The sequence below is a fragment of the Chelonoidis abingdonii genome, chromosome 2, assembly GCF_003597395.2.
Source record: "Chelonoidis abingdonii isolate Lonesome George chromosome 2, CheloAbing_2.0, whole genome shotgun sequence".
NCBI lineage: Eukaryota > Metazoa > Chordata > Testudines > Testudinidae > Chelonoidis > Chelonoidis abingdonii.
Window position 1 is genome coordinate 94322921 of NC_133770.1, and position 18154 is coordinate 94341074.

The 18154-nt window shown below is 46.2% G+C and overlaps 1 protein-coding gene across 1 annotated transcript in view; it reads right to left on the reverse strand.

The window, feature by feature from the left end:
- LOC116823824 (protein C-mannosyl-transferase DPY19L1) overlaps positions 1-18154 on the reverse strand; it is a 238708-nt gene that overhangs the window by 126817 nt on the left and 93737 nt on the right. Inside the window, 3 exon segments of the mRNA XM_075062586.1 lie at positions 1722-1790; positions 5641-5644; positions 13546-13640. Of these exon segments, the coding sequence (XP_074918687.1) occupies positions 1722-1790; positions 5641-5644; positions 13546-13640 (168 nt within the window).

Genomic DNA, 18154 nt, shown 5'->3' on the forward strand with positions numbered 1-18154 from the left:
GAATCATTAGGAAAGGAATAGATAATGAGACAGAAAATATCAGATTGCCTCTATAAAAATCTATGACATGCCCACATCTTGAATACTGTGTTCAGATCAGGTCGCCTCATCTCAGGAAAGATATATTGGAATTGGAAAAGGTTCAGAAAAGCGCAGCAAAAAGTATTAGGGGTATGGAACAGCTTCCATATGAGAAGAGATTTAAGACTGGGACTTTTCAGCTTGGAAAAGAGACGACTAAGGGGGGATAAGACAGAGATTTATGAAATCATGAATGGTGTGGAGAAAGTAAATAAGGAAATGTTATTTACTCCTTCTCATAACACAAGAACTAGGAGTCACCAAATCAAATTAATAGGTAGCAAGTTTAAATCAAATAAAAGTAAGTATTTCTTCACACAATGAAGTCAACTTGTGGAACTCTTTGCAGATGATGATGTGAGGTCAAAACTGTAACTGGGTTAAAAAGAGAAAAGTTCCTGGGGGATAGGTCCATCAGTGGCTATTAGCCAGGATGGGCAGGGATGCTGTTCCTAGTCTCTGTTTGCCAAAAGCTGGGAATAGGTGACACATAGCTGAAGTTGTGTATCTTTGATCACCCCCGTGCGGTAGTGTAGACAATCCCTTAGGAGATATCAGTAAGATCAAATACCACTATCAGCAATATCACCCAAAATTTTACAGTACAATAATCTTATTTTACCACCAAATAAATTCAAAGATATTTAACGGATAAACAATTTGATATGTTTGTTGAGTTTATTTTACTTTTTTTAATTTTAAGATCCAGCATTTTCATTTAACATGACAAACATTTTACAATGATTTCCAGTATGTGGCAGTAAATTTAATTTTTGTCTCATAAGCATAACAATCAAGGAATCACCTTCCTCTCCTCCTCAAAAATATAATAAATTTGATATTATATCCATGTATAGTTAAGTGCTCTTAAGATAATAATGCCAACTAACAAAGTGTTACAGAGATTACGGTATTGAAGCAATAAAGGTCACAAGCTAGGGCATGTCTTGGAAAATAATGACTGACTAGAAGAAAGTCGATGACACTAAACTTCCATCTGAGGCCATTAATCTCAGCCAGTTATTTATTTCTCCTGTAATGCCATTGTCCCAGGACACTTACTACCATATAAATAAAAAATTTGAAAAATATGGGGCTATTTCCCCCTCCTTTTCCAAAGTTACATTCTGAACTCCTACACTAACAGAGTAATAATTTTCATAAGTTGTTAGGGGAAGAAGATGTTTGTAATGATAAGAATAAAAAGATTTAGCTGACTGAATAATTAGTCATTTATTACAAGTTCCAGATGCGTTTCCAAGGAACTATGAAAAATCAGAAGTGTACACACATGCACATATATATGCACACCTAATAAAAAGTAACTAGTATCAGTTGAATACTAATAGATTAGTCTTGAAATTTGCATTTTAGCTTGCATAAAGGATTTTATTATTGGCTTAACTGTGCTCTCATTTAAGTCAACACTAAACATTATTGAGAAGCCCATTCTAGATATTTATTTGTGAGTGAATGGTGCACGAGCACCAGAGACACATACACACAACAGGAATGATAACTATCATGCAAAGAAGCATCAGGGTGTCCCCCCCGCCCCCCAGTTACATTCCACACAAACTCTGATATAGTACATTTTTATAAAGCAGTGAGACCTTAAGAGTAGTTGTTTGTCTCCTTACCTAGTATAAAAGTGAACCATATCTTGCTATCTGCTCTCACGATGAAGGCCCCTTTTTCTTCAATAAATACTGTAAAAAGAAAATAACTGTCTTAGCAGTATTTAGATTTAAACTTCAAACAATGAAAAGCAATTTCATTTAAAAAGACTAGTTGCAGGCTGCACCATTAATAGTCTATAGCCACCTTGACTTCAAAACAGCTGAGATAAATTGGTCACAGAGTGAAAAAACATATTTAAAAACAAAAATCAAGGTGACTACAATAAATATTTTGTTTCTACAGAGTTCATGAGAAGCGTTTTTAAAGACATTTTGGACAAAAGTGAGACTAGTTAACAAAATAGATTTACATTTGAATTGTCCAAGTTTGTAAAATAAAGTTTTGATTTTTTGTCTTTTGCACCAATCAATCCCTCAATCCTTTCACCTAGGCAGGGTCAAGTGCCAAGTAGATTATCCCAATAGTCACGAAGCTAAATACAATTAGCATTTTTTTCAAAAAAGATGTAGTTTCTGATGCTGTATAAACGGTGTGTAATGTCCTGTATTGTTTTCATAAAAACCTTCAACATTATAAGGGTTTTTTTTTTCTCCTGCTTCATCGCTACTACTTCGGGGTCCTTTCTCCTTGGGCAGTTGACTCTTATAGGAGTTGGAACAGTGAAACTGACCACACACGTCTGACTGCTGTCAACTCCAGCTAAATATACGGGGGAGGAATAGAAAGAACCCCCACCCCCCCCGTACGCTTTTTCAGTTAGAGAGTTACCCTGAAACACAATTTCCAGGCAAATTGGTTTCCAATCTGCCAGGGGCCCTTGGACAGCGCGGGACGTGCGGGGTGTTAAAGCCTCTCCTGCCCCAGTGGCTGCGCTGTCTGCCAGGGCGGGTGGCTGCGTGTGTCTGTCGCAGCATCGACCCAGCAGCGCCCCAGTGTGCCGGGGACAGGAGCACGGAGCCGTGGCAGGAAGAGGGACCTCGGGGCTGATACTCCCTGAGGGGAGCAAATCCCGTTAACCCCCCCTTCTCAGCGGGGGCACAAGATGGAGCCGGCTTTGGCCACAGCCCCCTCCCCTCGGTCCCGCTCACCTTGGAGCCCGTGTCTCCAGCCCCGGAGCGACCCCTCTCGGCCCAGGCCCAGTAATTCCCTCACCCTCTGGGCCAGAGGGCGGCAGGGTTTCTGGGGCTCGCTCTTGGCCCCTTTCCTCCCTGTTCCTCCTTTCCGCATGGCGCCGGCCCCGCAGGACAGCTGCCTGCCTGGCTGCTTTTGCGGCAGCCCGCGGCCGCTCCTGGGGCTCGCTCCGGGCTGGGGAGCCCCAGTGGCTTCGGCCGGGGGCGGCTGAGCGCCAGGGGGCTTGAGCGACGACTCTTTGTGTCTGCCTCGGGTTTGCACGACCATCTCCGCATAGTCCCTGCTAGCGGGGGCGGGGCCGGGGAAGGGTGACGCCCCGGGGCGGTCACGCTCCGCTCCTGCCCTGCCGGAGCTCAATGGGTGGCGCTGGTGCTGGCCCGGGCCGCGACGCCTGCTCCGCCCCGCAGGCCACGTGGAGCAGGCGGGGCTCAGGAGCTGAGTCTCGCTCCCTCCCCTCAAGGGGCACCGGGCGTTCTGCTGGAAACTGTCACAGCAACGGCCGGGCGCGCGCCGCCCTCGAGACCAACGGCTCAGCCCGGCCTCCCTCTGGCTCCACCCTCGCTGCTCTGACCCCGGCAGCCGCCCTCCCCCAGTGCGGCTCTGCCTGCCTTGGCCCATGCTGCGGTGCTCAGCCTGCGGCCTCGCTCCTGCTGCTGGGAAGCTTGTCCTGGTGCCCTTGCGCCTCGATCCCTTCCTTGGGGCTGCCCCTCTGGCGTCGCCTCCCCGCCTGCCCCACACCGCTTCCTGGCTCCTCGCTTGGTCGATTTCATTATAGGGTGACCAGACATCAACTGTGAAAAATCAGGAGGGGTGGGGGGGTAATAGGATCTTATATAAGAAAAAGACCCAAAAATCAGGACTGTCCCTGTAAAATCAGGACATCTGGCCACCCTAATTCGGTAGCTTTTCTTTAATTCAATAAAGTGCTCGAGCGGGAGGTGAACTGGTTGGGCTTTGGGTTGTTTTTAAATGTCACCTGGGGGGGGAATGGTCAATAGCTCCCCAGCCACAGGACATGGCTCCCCTGGCCCTCCTCTGTATGGTTGGCTGTGGTTTAGATGAGCATTTGTTACAGCGATTGCAACAGCCTAGTTATGTCCGCCCACAGCTTTGTGTGGTTTCGGGGGCCCAGACGCTCAACTGGGGTAAATATGCAGAGCTCCAAAGGAGCTAATAGAGCTACACCAGCTAAGGATTTGGACCAGGATTTAAAGTCTCTTGGCTTTCATGACAAAGGAGTTGATTTTTATTTATTTATTTGCAAGTGGGTGTCAGTGAATTATTTTAAGCTTCCCTCTAAAAAAAAAAAAATCCCACTCATGCACATTGTCACATCTAGAGAATACTTTATAGTGTGTACTGTGCTGTAGGACTGGGACACTTGTTGGGGTACCAGAAGACTGTATTAAAGGATATCTGAGTTCTAGGGTTTTTACTAAGCAGTCTGACTCCTTCATTTTTAGGGGATGGAGAGAATAGCATAACAGCAGCACACAGTATAACTGATTTCCTGGAAACGTGGCATGGGTAATCCTACATATTCTCTGTCTGGTTGCTGTGTATGCGTACCTCTGGAACCTGAAATACTATTTCACAACTTTCTAAATCAGTCTTCTTAAGTAAATCACAACGGCTATCATTGCACCTCCTACACCAATAATTATAATTACTAAGAATTACAATTCCTCTTTCTCCAGAGGCGCAAATACAGCCCTACGGCGACAGGAGACTTTGTTGCAGCAGAACTCTCCTCTCCATCCCAACTGTGCTTATTTGGCCAGGGGACTAGTGAGGCCAAATAGGATCAGATCTGAAAGCAATATTAAAATATATATTGTTTAATTTACATTTTTAGAATGATTAACTAGAACACAGGGTAGGGCCCCCACCCACAAATACATATCCCTTTACTGTAGCTTCTCTTCCAGATTCCTTTCATTGTTTCTCTCTGACCCCTTATTATTGTCCATCCTGTAACTTATGTCTGTTCCAACCACTTACACTCCTTGGTCCTGTTTTGTATTGTTATCTCTGTTCAGCCTATCTTCTGGTGCCCTTTCTCTCTCTGTATTATATCCTGCTTCTGGGTTTTCTAGTTCATGCACTTCTTTCCTTCCACATCAGCAGTTTTGCAACCTGTCCTAAAACTTACAAAACAGTTCCTATTTTCATGTGCTGCTCCTGTTTTCTGAGTATATTTTAAGAATCTTAATGTTGGAATTCAACTTCATATTGTTCACCAGTAAGTTCTATCGTGATAATACCCGCAGCATGAGTGAATAATTGCATCTCAGGCTCAGCTACCAAGGTAAAGGGTACATTATAAAAGATACAATGATAATGTAAGATTAAAAAATATATATAAGACAACAAAAAGAGTAAAAAGATTACGATGAGAAGCTGGGTGAAGTGAGGCGTTGAGAAGTTATGTGGTTTACCCAATGTCAAACAGGAAATCCATCACAGAGCTAAGTTCTTCTGATTCCTAGTCCTGTGTTTCAATTTCAAAATCACACGCTCCCTGCATCCATACTTTAAACAACTCTTTTCTAGTCTAACTGTATAGCAGGAAAATATTTGGGAGTGGGAGAGTAGCATTGTTTTTTAAATAAGAAAAGAAACATGCAGGGCCGGCCTTAGCAAGTGTGGGGCCCGATTCCTGGGGGCGGGGCAGGGCTTGTACTCACCGGGCAGCGCTCCCAGTCTTTGGCAACACGTCAGATTGCCGGCCAGGAGAGCTGGGCCGCGGGACTGCCGCGCTCTGGCCAAAGCTCCAGCCGGGGCCACGGGGCTGCCACACCCCGGCCGGAGCACGGCAGGCCCCACGGAGCACCGGCCAGGAGAGCGGGGCCGTGGGGCTTGTCGTGCTCCAGCTGGGGTTGCAGGGCTGCCGTGCTCTGGCCGAAGCTCCAGCCACTGTCGCGGGGCCGCATGGCTGCCACGCTCCGGCTGAAGCTCCAACCGGGGTCGCAGGGCTGCCGCGCTCCGGCCAAAGCTCCAGCCGGGGCCGCAGGGCTGCCGCGCTCGGCCGGGCCGTGCGCATGTCCGCACTTTCCAGCCGGAGCTCCAGCCAGAGAGCGGAACTGTGGGGCTTGTGCCGTGCTCTGGCCAGCGCTCTGGCCAGGGGAGCAGGGCTGCCACCAGCATGAGTAAAAAAAATTAAAAAGGCACCTAAGCACGGGGAAATCAGGCAAATCGGCTAAAGCTGGCCCTACCTGGAAACATTGGATCAGAAGAGGGGGCCTTTTCGATTGAACTAACCTCAATCTCTAGTCTGATTTTTGCACTGCATATTATACTGCCCCTGGAAATTTCCACACATGCGTCTGATGCAGTGGGTATTCACCCACAAAAGCTTATGCTCCAATACATCTGTTAGTCTAAAAGGTGCCAAAGGACTCTTTGTCGCTTTTTACAGATCCAGACTAACATGGCTACCCCTCTGCTACATGGGACCAGAGGTTTCTGTGACAATTGAAAAAGAGAAAGAAAAGATGGAGTACTGGCAGGAACAGATTTAATAGTGGTCAAATGCCAACTGGGGTCTTCTCTGTGTTGGGCGCTCCTGGACCCCTCGCTTATCTGAACATCAAAGGGGTGCAGTAATTCACTCAGCTCTGCAACTCTTTGATCTAACCCATGTCTGTCCATGTCAGACTCTAGAGCTCCTGCCTAGCTCTGTGATTTTTCTAACTCTCTTATCTGCTTCAGTCTCCCACCTCATGGGCCTCCAGCCTCAGTTCCACTACATTCTCTCCCTACCATCATTGCATTCACCTTGCAACCTGTTTTCACACCCTCACCCAAACGCCAGCCAGATACTATGTCAGACCTTACCATTGGAGAACACCAGTTTACTTACCAGCTGGGAGTGCAGTTTTCTGCTGCACCTCTTAGGGACACCACATGAACTTTCCTGCCCAACGCGAAGAGGCAGCAAAGGTGGATATATGCACATCCAGTTCTGGCCTGCTCTAGGCCCACTGTGTAACTTAATCAGCCCAGCCTAGGAGCAACAGTACTACCCTTGTGTTGTGGCCCCAACAAACCTTGGCAGGGCCCAGCATGGAGCTTATGGAAAAGGCTGCATAGAGCACACTACAGCTGCCATGCAATATCTGCCCTAGAGTAACTCTCAATTTGCTCGCTACAGGCCCTTTACAGCCCCCATGCACTGCCACAGTAGTGTATGGGGCCATAGTAGAGCCCAGAATAACACTCTAGCTCTTTATTCTTAAATTTATGCCTAGATAGTGCTAAGGACTTGTGTTTCTTGTGCTGTAAGGGGTATCTGAAGAGGGAGTAAAAACCCATCCTCCTGGACAATTGCAGCAATCCTTGCATCCTATCTTCCCTATATCTCTGTCCACTTGCTGTTTGTTCTAGTAGCCTTAGCTCTGTGCACATGCATTTATCTGTCCAGTGATCGCTATTAATATAGGTTATATGCCATGTAAAGCTTCCAACAGCGTGTACCATAGGAGATGGGGAACGGGAAATGGGAATCCAGGACTTTTAAATGATTTCTCTTATTCGGAGCCTAAGATTTTAAACTGTTGATTCTCCAAATTGTACTTGTGGTCATCAAACACAAAAGATAGATTTCGCTGCCATTTGGTTGCACTTATTAGATATGAAGCCTATACAAAAGAAAAATAATTAAAGCATTTTATATATTTGAAATAAAAACAAGGCTATTTATGAGACCAAACAGCTAAAAAGAATATTGTGAAATTCTATTCTACTCTTCCTGTCATCTGATTGTTGTCATCCTATTTTGCCTTAAACCAGAGCTATGTTTGTCTGTTGACCAGATCACCTGGTCCTCAAAAAAACCAGCAAGTAGCTCAGTTGAACTGCTGGAGTTCCTAAGTCAGGTGATAGAACCCAGGTTATATATGACTGATTAGGGCAAAGGGAAAAGAACATGTCTGATACAATTGACATTGTGCTATTCTGAAGAATTAAAATTGAAGTCCTGAAAAAAAGGAGACTGGCACCCTCTGGCTGGAGGATGTTCTGGTATACAGGCTGTTGAGTCAGCCTGCTGGCATACACTCACTCTCACTATTCCATCAGTTTATAATAGTAGCCAGATTTTTTTAAATAAAGTAGCAGCCATCTGTCAACAGATCTAATCACAATTATTATTTTAAAAGAGATAGCAACGAGATGCAATTTTATGTATATTTGTGACAGCAGAGATCAGAACATTCTTACATATTCACCTGGGGTTCAATTCTCCTCCTCAAGGTACAAATAACTCCCCTTTAAATCAATTGGAATTGTTCATATTCTGAAGGGAGTGTAATGGCCCAAGAGCACCCCCGAGCCTGTGTCCCCCGGGTCCCCACCCAGGGCAGATGGAGGGTCCATAGCTCCCCATAGCTGCCTGGGCAGCTCTTACCATGCCCCAGTTGTGGCTCTTTGGCCCCCAAGGCCCCATCCCCAGGCCAGAAACTGGAGCCAGGTCAAGGTAAGAGCCATGCGGGCAGCTGTGGGGAGCCACAGACACTCTAAGAGCCCTGGAAGTAGTGGGGACTGGTCTCTGGCCCCCCAACCCAGGCAGGTGGAGGGGCCTGGGCTCCATGGCCTGGCTCCAACTCTGCCTTCTGGCTTGGCTGGGGGTGGGACCTTCAGGGAAGAGGTGGGGCAGGTGTGGAACCACAGAGGGGGCGGGGCCTCGTGCCTCCCCACACACACATACACTTTTAGGAAGAATCCATCGCTCCAGCTTACAGGCAAAAGACCCAGAGCTGGTGCAAGGAAGTTTCACGCCCTAGGCAAAACTTCCACCTTGTGCCTTCCAGCATTACAGCAGCCCCCCACCCCCGTGGCAGCTCCCCGCACCCCGCAGCAACTCCCCACCCCTGGCCCGAGGAGCCCAGCAGTACCTCCCCACCCCAGCTCACCTCTGCTCCGTGTCCTCCCCAAGCACACTGTCTTGCTCTAATTCTCCTCCCAGGCTTGCGGTGCCAAACAGCTGATTAGCACCGCAGGCCTGGGAGGCGTGAGAAGTGAAGCAGCGACTGCACAGTGGAACCCTAGGGCTGCCAGGGGGGCGCTGACCCAGGGGAACCCCTGGGCTGCTGGCTGCCGGTGGCGGCATGCTGACCCAGGGGAACCCCTGGGCTGCCGGCGGCGACACGCTGACCCAGGGGAACCCCTGGGCTGGCGGCTGCCAACAGTGATGCGCTGACCCAGGAGAAACCCTGGGCTGCAGGCTGCCGCGGCGGTGCACTGACTCAGGGGACACCCTGGGCTGCTGGATGCTGCGGCGGCTCGCTGACCCAGAGCCAGTGGGTCAGTGCACCGGCGCTGCAGCTGGCAGCCTAGGGGTTCCTCTGGGCCAGGGGACACCCTGGGCTGCCAGCTGCCGCAGAGGCACACTGACCTAGGGGACCCTCTGGGCTGCTGGCTGCAGCGGCGGCACACTAACCCAGGGGACACTCTGGGCTGCCCACTCTCGCTGGCAGCTCAGACTCCCTCTCCATCCCAGCAGCAGCGGGCCGCTCAACCACTTAAAAAAAAACTGGGGGGCGCTGCTTTTTGGCGCCCCCAAATCTTGGCGCCCTAGGCAACCACCTAGTCCGCCTAAATGTTTGCACCGGCCCTGAAAAGACCTAACAGTTTGCTGAAGAGATCACTGGTTTGCTGGTGTTAATTGTAAATAAATCTTTGAATACTGGGGGAAATTCCAGAAGACTGGAAGCATGTAATATGCAAATATTCAAAAAGGATGAGTAGGATGACCCAAGTAACTATAGACTGGTTCGCCTGACATCAGTCTCATCAAAATACTCAAATGCAGATATAGGATTCAATTGATAAAAGGATTAAAAGAAAGGTATATAATTCATTGCGGTCAATATAATTTTATGAAAAATAGGTCCTGTCAATTATTGATTTCGTTCTTCGAGGTTACATGTTTAGATATAAAGGAAACTACTTAGATGCAATAGACTTTTGTAAAGTGTTTGACTTAGCAATGCACATTACTCTGATTTTAAAATTAGCACTATACAATAGCAATAAAGCAAACATTAAACGACATCCCAAAGTAATTGTCAGTAGGGAATCCTTATAAGATGAGAATGTTTCTAATGAGGTTCCACAGGTATCAGTACCAGGCCTCACATTATACAACATTATCTGGAAATAAATATAAAATCACCACTAATAAATTTTGTAGATGACACAAAGATTGTCAGAGTGATAAATAATGATGAGGATGAATTATACAGAGTGATCTGGATCATTTTTTAAGTTGGACTCATTCAAACAAAATGTGTTTAATATAGCCAAATTACAAAATTATACATCTACAGAGTAGATGACTGTCTCCAGAAAGCAGCAATTCTAAAAAGAATTTAAGGGGTCTATCATATGATGTATGTACCCTACACAAGGCCAGCAACCAAAGAGTTAATACAGGGATTGTGAGACACTGCTGATTGGCAGTATCACAGCAGCTAGGAGGGGAAAAAGAGCTGGAAAGTAGACAGATGGGGTGGCTACATGAGCAGCGGGTATTGGCAGCTGGGGGAGACTGTGCCTCCCCAAACAGCCTGGTGTGGCCCTGTCCACACTCTGCCCCCACGTCCCCTCCTATAGTTCCTGGCACTCTGCCCTGGCCCAGGATGGCTGGGGCTAGGCTGGCTAGCCTGCCTCCTTCAGAAACTTGGGGCTGTTGGCACTGGGGCCGCACTGCCATCCTGGCACTAGTATTGTGCCGCCGTGTACTCCAGGGGTGGGGGCGCTGCCACCCAACACTCCGGGACTGTCTGTACTATTGCGCGGTGCTCTGGAGCTGGCTGCCTGGTGCACTAGGGCTGGGGGTACTGCACCGCGCTGTCTGGCTGCCCAGCACTGGAGTGGGGCTGGAGGTTGCTCTGGGCTTCTGCAGGGGAGGGGGAAAGAATGGGAGGGGAGCGGCAGGGCATCCGACACAAGGGGCAGGGCATCGGACACAGGGGTCACCAGCCATCTATGGGTGGCTACCAGAGGAGTGAGAAAGGAGCCCCTGCCAGCAAGCTACTAAAGAGCTGCCCAGAAATGGGCAAACTGACCGACAGACCGGAGAATCTGCAGAAACTCAGGGGAATGTAGAAAGATGCTTAGGGCACTGTCAGAGTTGAAGAACACTGATCCTGCTTATCTAGCTTGAGAGTCTTGAGCTGGAACCCAATGGATTCGACAGGCCTGAGTTCCCCTACTAATGGATCTGGGAGTGAAGAACGAGTTTTCAGACTCCTGAGAACCAGGAATAGACTGACAGTCATGCTAGGCTATGTGAGCCTCTGTATTGTGCCATGCTTGTCCAGAGGGAGAGTCATTGTGCTGATGCACTGTTCCACAGAATCATGGTGGACAAGTAAATTAACATGCGCTCCCAGTCTGATGCTGTGGCAAAAAGGGCAGGTGGAGGGAAGTGATTTTACTTCTGTATCTAGCTTTGGTGAGACAGATATTGGCACATTATGTACAATTCTGTTGTCTACGGCTTAAGAAGCAGAGTTGAAAATTGGAGAAGGTGCAGGAAAGCATCACAAAAACTATCTGGAGAAAGTGCCTTACAATGCACTTCATGAGTTTGATCTGTTTAGTTTATTAAAAAGAAAATTTGTAGATGACTTAATTACAGTATATAAGTACCTTAACAAAGTGAAAATACCAGGTTCTATAGCAGGGGTGGGCAAACTTTCTGGCCCGAGGGCCAAATTGGGGTGGGGAAATTGCGTGCAGAGCCATGAATGTAGGGCTGGGGCAGGGATTTGGGGTGCAGGAGGGAGTGCGGGGTGTGGGAGAGGGTTTGGTGTGCAGGAAGGGGCTTAGAGCAAGGGGTTGGGGCAGAGGAGGGGTGCACAGTGTACAAGGGGCTCCGGGAAGAGGGTTGGGATGCAGGACGGGGTGCGGAGTACAGCAGGGGGCTATGAGCAGGGGGTTGGGGTGCAGGAGGGGTGCGGAGTGTAGGAGGGGGGTCAGGGCAAGGGGTTGGGTGCGGAGGGCAGGATGGGGTTCAGGGTAGGGGGTTGGGGGCTCAGGGCAGGGGCTGGGGTGCAGAATGCAGGAGGGGTTCAGGGTGCGGGGCCTGACCCGGCACCGCTTACCTGGAGTGCCTCCGGGGTGGCAGCGGTGCACAGCGGGCAGGGACAACTCTAACATTTTTGCTGCCCCAAGCAAAAAAAAAAAAAAGAGCGCCACCCCACCATAATACCCCCACCAATAGCGCTGCAGTTCCAAACCCCCCTCCGTGCTGTGCCACAGAAATCCCCACTCCCTGAGCGCAGCCGAAACCCCCGCCTTCCTTAGCGCCGCACCGTCGAAACCCCCGAGCGCCGTGCTGCTGAAGCCTCCACCTCCCCTGAGCATCGCGCCATGCCACCTGAAGCCCCCACACCCCTGAGCGCTGCGTCACCTGAAGCCCCGCCCCCAAGCCCCTGCCCCCCCCGAGCACCGCCTGACTGAAACAAAAACAAACAAAGCAAAAAAACCCTCCAGCATGGCCCCACTGAACAAAACAAACAAACAAACAAACAAACCAAAAAAACCGAGCGCCCCCCCGGCCCAAGGTGCCGCCCCAAGCACGTGCTTGGTCAGCTGGTGCCTGGAGCCGCCCCTGGCAGTGGGGCTAAGGCCACTCCCTGTCTGCCCTGGTCCCACACCACGCCACTCCTGGAAGTGGCTGGCACCACATTCCTGAGGCCCCTGTGGGGGTGGGCAGAGGGCTCCACACGCTGTCCTCACCACCAGGCACTGCCCCCTGCAGCTCCCATTGATGTGGTTCTCCATTCCCAGCCAATGGGAGCTGGCGGGGGGGGGGCGGTGCCTGCAGGCAAGGACACCGCATGGAGACTTATCCCACCCTCCTCCACCAGGGGCTGCAGGGACGTGGTGCCAGCTGCTTCCAGGAGTGGTGCAGGACCTGCATGGCAATTCCGCAGGCCTGATCGAAAGCCCTAATGGGCCAGATCCAGCCTGCAGGCCATAGTTTGTCCACCACTGTACTATAGGGTCTCTTTAACCTAGCAGAGAAAGGCATAACAAGAGCCAATGACTTGAAGCTGAAGCCAGACAAATTCAAATTGAAAATAAGGCACTAAATCAGTGATACTCAGATCTCAGTGGTTCAGGAGCCAAATTACCCATCAACATTACCCAAAAAAACCACAGTCGTGTGAATTCATTGTTTCATTTACATACATATATATTCTCATAGGAAAATGACTGACCAAAAATTCTACAATTGGTTAATAGCATAGTAAATGGTGAATAACTTAGATTGCCTAATAATTAAATCAGTTTTAATATCATGTGCTGCAGAGAGCTGCAGGAGACACATTTAAGAATCACTTGCAGCTCCTGAACCTCAGTTTGCGTATCACTGCACTAAATGTTAACAATGAGGGGGATTAACCATTGGAATTAACTACCAAGGGAAATGGTGGATTCTCCATATCAAAACTAGACGCCTTTCTGGAAAATTTGCTTTAGTCATATAAGTTTTTGGGTTTAATACAGGAGTAACAGGGTGAAATTTTATTGCCTGTGCTATATACAAGCTCAAATTAGATGATCTGATGGTCCCTTCTGGCTTTAAATTCTATGAATTTATGAGTGATAGGCTAAACCTGCTCAAATATCTTGTAATATCCTTAATAATTATAACAAAGATGGCTGTACCCATTTTACCTGGCTTAGTGAGGGGTCTCCAGTTCTTCTGTGTGGGGATCCTCCATCCAGCTATGCTCTTCCTGATCCAGACTTCCAACTTTTTGAAACTGGAGCTGCAAGAACAATTCATCAGTGAGTTGCAGCTGATTTTTTTTCTCAATTAATGGGTAAATAAAACAGGCTTAACCTTTAGCATGAAAATCCACTGAGTCAGAGATTTTCCAGTTGTTATAGAATTTAGGTCAAATTCTTCCCAAGTGCAACCACACTGATACCAATGGAGAGTGATATCAGGAGTGCATTTAGCCCATTGTATTCATGAAAAGAGTTACTAGGAAAAATACCACTTACTATATTTCCCTGTATTAGAGAAAGTACCATCAGCATCTTTCCCTGGAGAGTGAATCCCCCTCTTGATTTACTACTGCAGGTGTAATTTGCACCCTAACCTGCAGTAATAAATCAAGTCTAATGGATGAAAGCTGGAAATGAAACTGACTGAAATAACTGTCAATGAATTTTCTACATTTAAGATCTTTATATATTAAAATATTATTTAGTGTCAGATTTTCAAGGTTTGAATGGATCTGTGAGTGCATTAAGTATCCAAATTTGTAGAAATGTCATGCTCTACTAGCCTAAAGAAGAGCTCTGTGTAGCTCTAAAAGCTTGTCTCTTTCGCCAACATAAGTTGGTCTTATAAAAGATATTACCTCACCCATCTTGTCTTTCTAATGCTTAACTACCACCATTAAAACCTGTTCTTAGTAATAGTTAGTTTGCTAAAATGGTATTCACATTAAGCAGATATAACCAGCAGACTCAAGGCAATTGTATATAATGATCTACAATGGGGAATTGTGCAAGTTACAGCTAGACTCTAGAGATCTGAGCACGATGACATTTTCGTCATTCTTCTGTACAGTCTAAATTGAGCAGCACCTGTACTGTACTGCTACTGCGCCTGATCCAATGCTCGCTGCATCTTATTGTCTTGAAGCGGCTTACCATTCATTACATGTGTTTTTTGGGATTCCCAAGAAGTAATTTTGGATGGGACTTCTCTTTTATCCAAAGTTGATTTTTTTAAAAAAATGATTCCAGCAAATACAAATGGTCCAAAAGGCTAACAAGAGCCACATGGTCCTTTTGCCAAGGTGATTTCAAAACAATCTTAACTATAATAACCGGACAACATACCCAGAATAAGGGGAAATGCCTTTGTCCCTTCACTCACTCACACGAGCACAAATCAGGAGGGACTCCATTTAAATCAACGAGTAGCTTCACTGAGTTTCATTGAGGCTCCGTGGATGTAAAAGATGAGAAAATAAAATTATTATTAATCTGATCTGTGGGGGTTCTGGAGACCCTAAAATTGAGATTGGGGCACCAATGTGCTAGGCACTGTACATCATAAGACATAGTCCATACCCCAAATGGGTAACAATCTATAACAAACAAGGAGCCAACAAAAAGATGCAAAGCAGGATACAACATGCAAGTAAAGTATCACAGTTCAGAGCAACTGTACCTGTATTTCCCCTTGGTGGGCCAGCAAGGGCACCCCTTCTAGGCTTCCAACTCCTCAGCTGTTATCTTTCTTGGCACTTCACTCCATTCTGGCCAGGGTATTTCCAGCCTGCACAATTCCCTTCCTTCATCCTATCATTTCCAGCAGAGAGACAGGCTATGCAAGCACACCCGCTTGCTTTCTCTTCAGAAACTGATAACAGAGGGATTATCAACAGTTATAAATACCACACTGTTCTTTCGATACAAGCCTATTTTATTAAAGTAAAAGCTCAGAGACAACATACTAAAACCAATAAAATACCTACATGCTAATAAGCCAACCAGAGATCACTCCAACCCTAACATGGGCTCCGGCTGGAACAGTCCTTCCAAACCCCTCTCAAGAGGTTTTTTTTGTGCTCACAAGTTCATCATAGCCACAGCTCAGAACAAGCACCGAGTCTTATGGGCCTCCGTATGGTAAATTGTTCCAACCTTTCTATAAGTATTAGGGCCATCTATGGACCAGGGGTTGTGTCCATTTTCTGGATCAAGAAAGTAGCCCTGAACCAGTTTAATACCACAATATATATCCAAATATCCTTTCTTTTTCTGTTGGTCCCTGGATAATTCAGTTTGAACTAATATATGCACATCTCTCCAGGGGTGGGGAGTGTCATAAACAGATAGCTAAGGGTTAATGTTTCTTTTATCTGTAAAGGGTTAACAAAGGGAACCAAACACCTGACTAAAGGACCAATCAGAAAACCAGATTTTTCAAAGCTTAAGGGAGGGAATTTGTGGGTTTTTCTTGGTCTTGGGTTTTTGTCTGTTCTGTGCTCTCTTAGCTATGAGAGGGTTCTTTCTATCTTCAACCTTCTAATCTTCAGTTTCAAGTTGTGGGTACAAAGGAAGCAAAAGTATAGACTTTTAAATTGTTTTGCTGTATTTGCATCTGTGTATCTGGCTGGTGGAGTCTTTATGTGTATTTGGCTATAAGTACTTTAAATTGTATTGTTTTTGAGTAAGACTGTTTATCCCTTTTCTATTGTTTATTCAGTTTTCTTTTAAGCAATTGATCCTGTATTATTGTCATCTTGATACAGAGAATATTTTATGTCTTTTTTCTTTCTTTTTTATATAAAGTTTTGCTTTTTAAGATCTGTTGATTTTTTTGTTTCTAGTTGATCCACCAGAAAATTGGTGGGAGAAAGGAAAGACGGGGGGGGGGGGAAAAACTGCTCTCTGTGTTTAACTCTCCTAGTGTCCCAGGGGCGGGAAGAAGCTAAGGGGGAAGAGAGAGAGAATCTTTTCTGTTTCCTTGTCTTTGGGTTTGTCTCTTTGTGGAAGAGAGGAGACATGCTTCTTGGTATTGTGATGTAAAGAGGTTGCATCAGTAACTCTCAGGTTAGCCCAGAGAGGAAATTCTGGATGGGAGAGAGGTGGGGGGAATGGTTTATTTCCCTTTGTTAGGAGACTCAGGGCATTTGAGTCTTGGGGGTCCCACAGGGAAGTCTGGGGGGCTCAAGTGTACCAGGCACTGATTCCTGGTTGGTGGCAGCCTATCAGATCTAAGCTGGTAATTAAGCTTAGAGGGATTCATGCTAGCTTCTCAGGTTATGAACGCTAAGGTTCAAATCTGAGTAGGAAAGCTATGATATGAGTGGCAGCGAAGTGGGAAAGATAAGAATCCAAAAGCCAGTAAGATTATTAATTTGCTTCTCTGCTAGCTGGTTATAAGCACAGGGAAGGGTAGTAACTTCAGAGCATTGATACTGGAAGAATTACATTAGTATCCCCATCTTACTAGAGAAGGTACATACAATAACACATACACAATTACATTTTTAATACAATGGACCCCAAAGGTATTAAACCTAACTCAATAAGGTTTAACTTAATTCAATAAAGTTTATTCAGGATATTGTCAGGCCCTCACAGGGAGATGAATAGGCACTAGTACTGTCAGTTCCATTTGTTTCTGGGGGAACTGGGTGGCAGCTAAGACAATCAACAAATTAAGGACAGAGGAGGGGGAAACAATCCAAACCTGTACAACTGTTGTATACATTTGTTATGTGTTCTTATTTTCCATGATGTATATGCACTTTTAAAAAGTTGCACATTGTGCTTTCGTTGCAGCACAATGTGATGCAGTTGCTAAAAAGGCTATCATCATTCTGGGGTATATCAACAGGAGTGTCATATGTAAGAGGTAATTATTTCACTCTATTCAGCACTTGTGAGGCGTCAGATGGAATGTTGTGTCCAGTTCTGGGCAACGCACTTCAGGAAAGATGTGGAAAAATTGGAGACAGTCCAATGGAGAGCAACAAAAATTATAAAAAAAAATAAAATAAAAAACCTGATCAATGAAGAAAGGTTAAAAAATCGGGACATTTTCAGTCCTGAGAAGAGAAGACTGAGGTGGGACTTGATAACAGTCTTCAGCTATGTTAACCAAACATCTATTGTTTTCTTTCAGTTGAGATAATCTGAGTCAATGTCTCAGCAAATGAGCTGACGGACAGAACCTTTTGTCTGCTTTCTAGAAGTACTTTTGAAGTTAGAGTGCCCTTTTCTGATAAAGGCATCCTCTTTATTTCTGAGACAGTGTTATGCATCATCTTAGAAGTAAAACAGAGTGCTGCAGCTTTTGAGACAATGTACTCAAGAAAGAATAACAGGCAGGAGCATACAAAATATTCTGGGACAAAACATCCATATTTGTCTCAAGATACATTTACATGTGACTATGTACCTAACTTGAAGAGCATTATCAATTTTTTACTGTCCAGAAAATGGGATAATGGGGGACCTTATTTGCTACCTAGTAAGAATGCTTTGCCAGAATTGGAGCTACTTTAAATTAAACCCACAAAGGAAAATATGTAAGGGAAATACGCATCTGACTTCTTTGAGTATTTGTACGCACCTCACTCATAGCAATTACAACTGACTAAACTTCATACTTCAACTTCAATGGCAGGGAATTAACACTGTAGAGCTTTTATAAAGGAAATAGCTCAGACATTGTATAAAGCACTGCTGGGAACAAAAGTCAGCTCTCAAATATGTCAGACACTTAAAATGCTATAGCACTTCAGAGTAA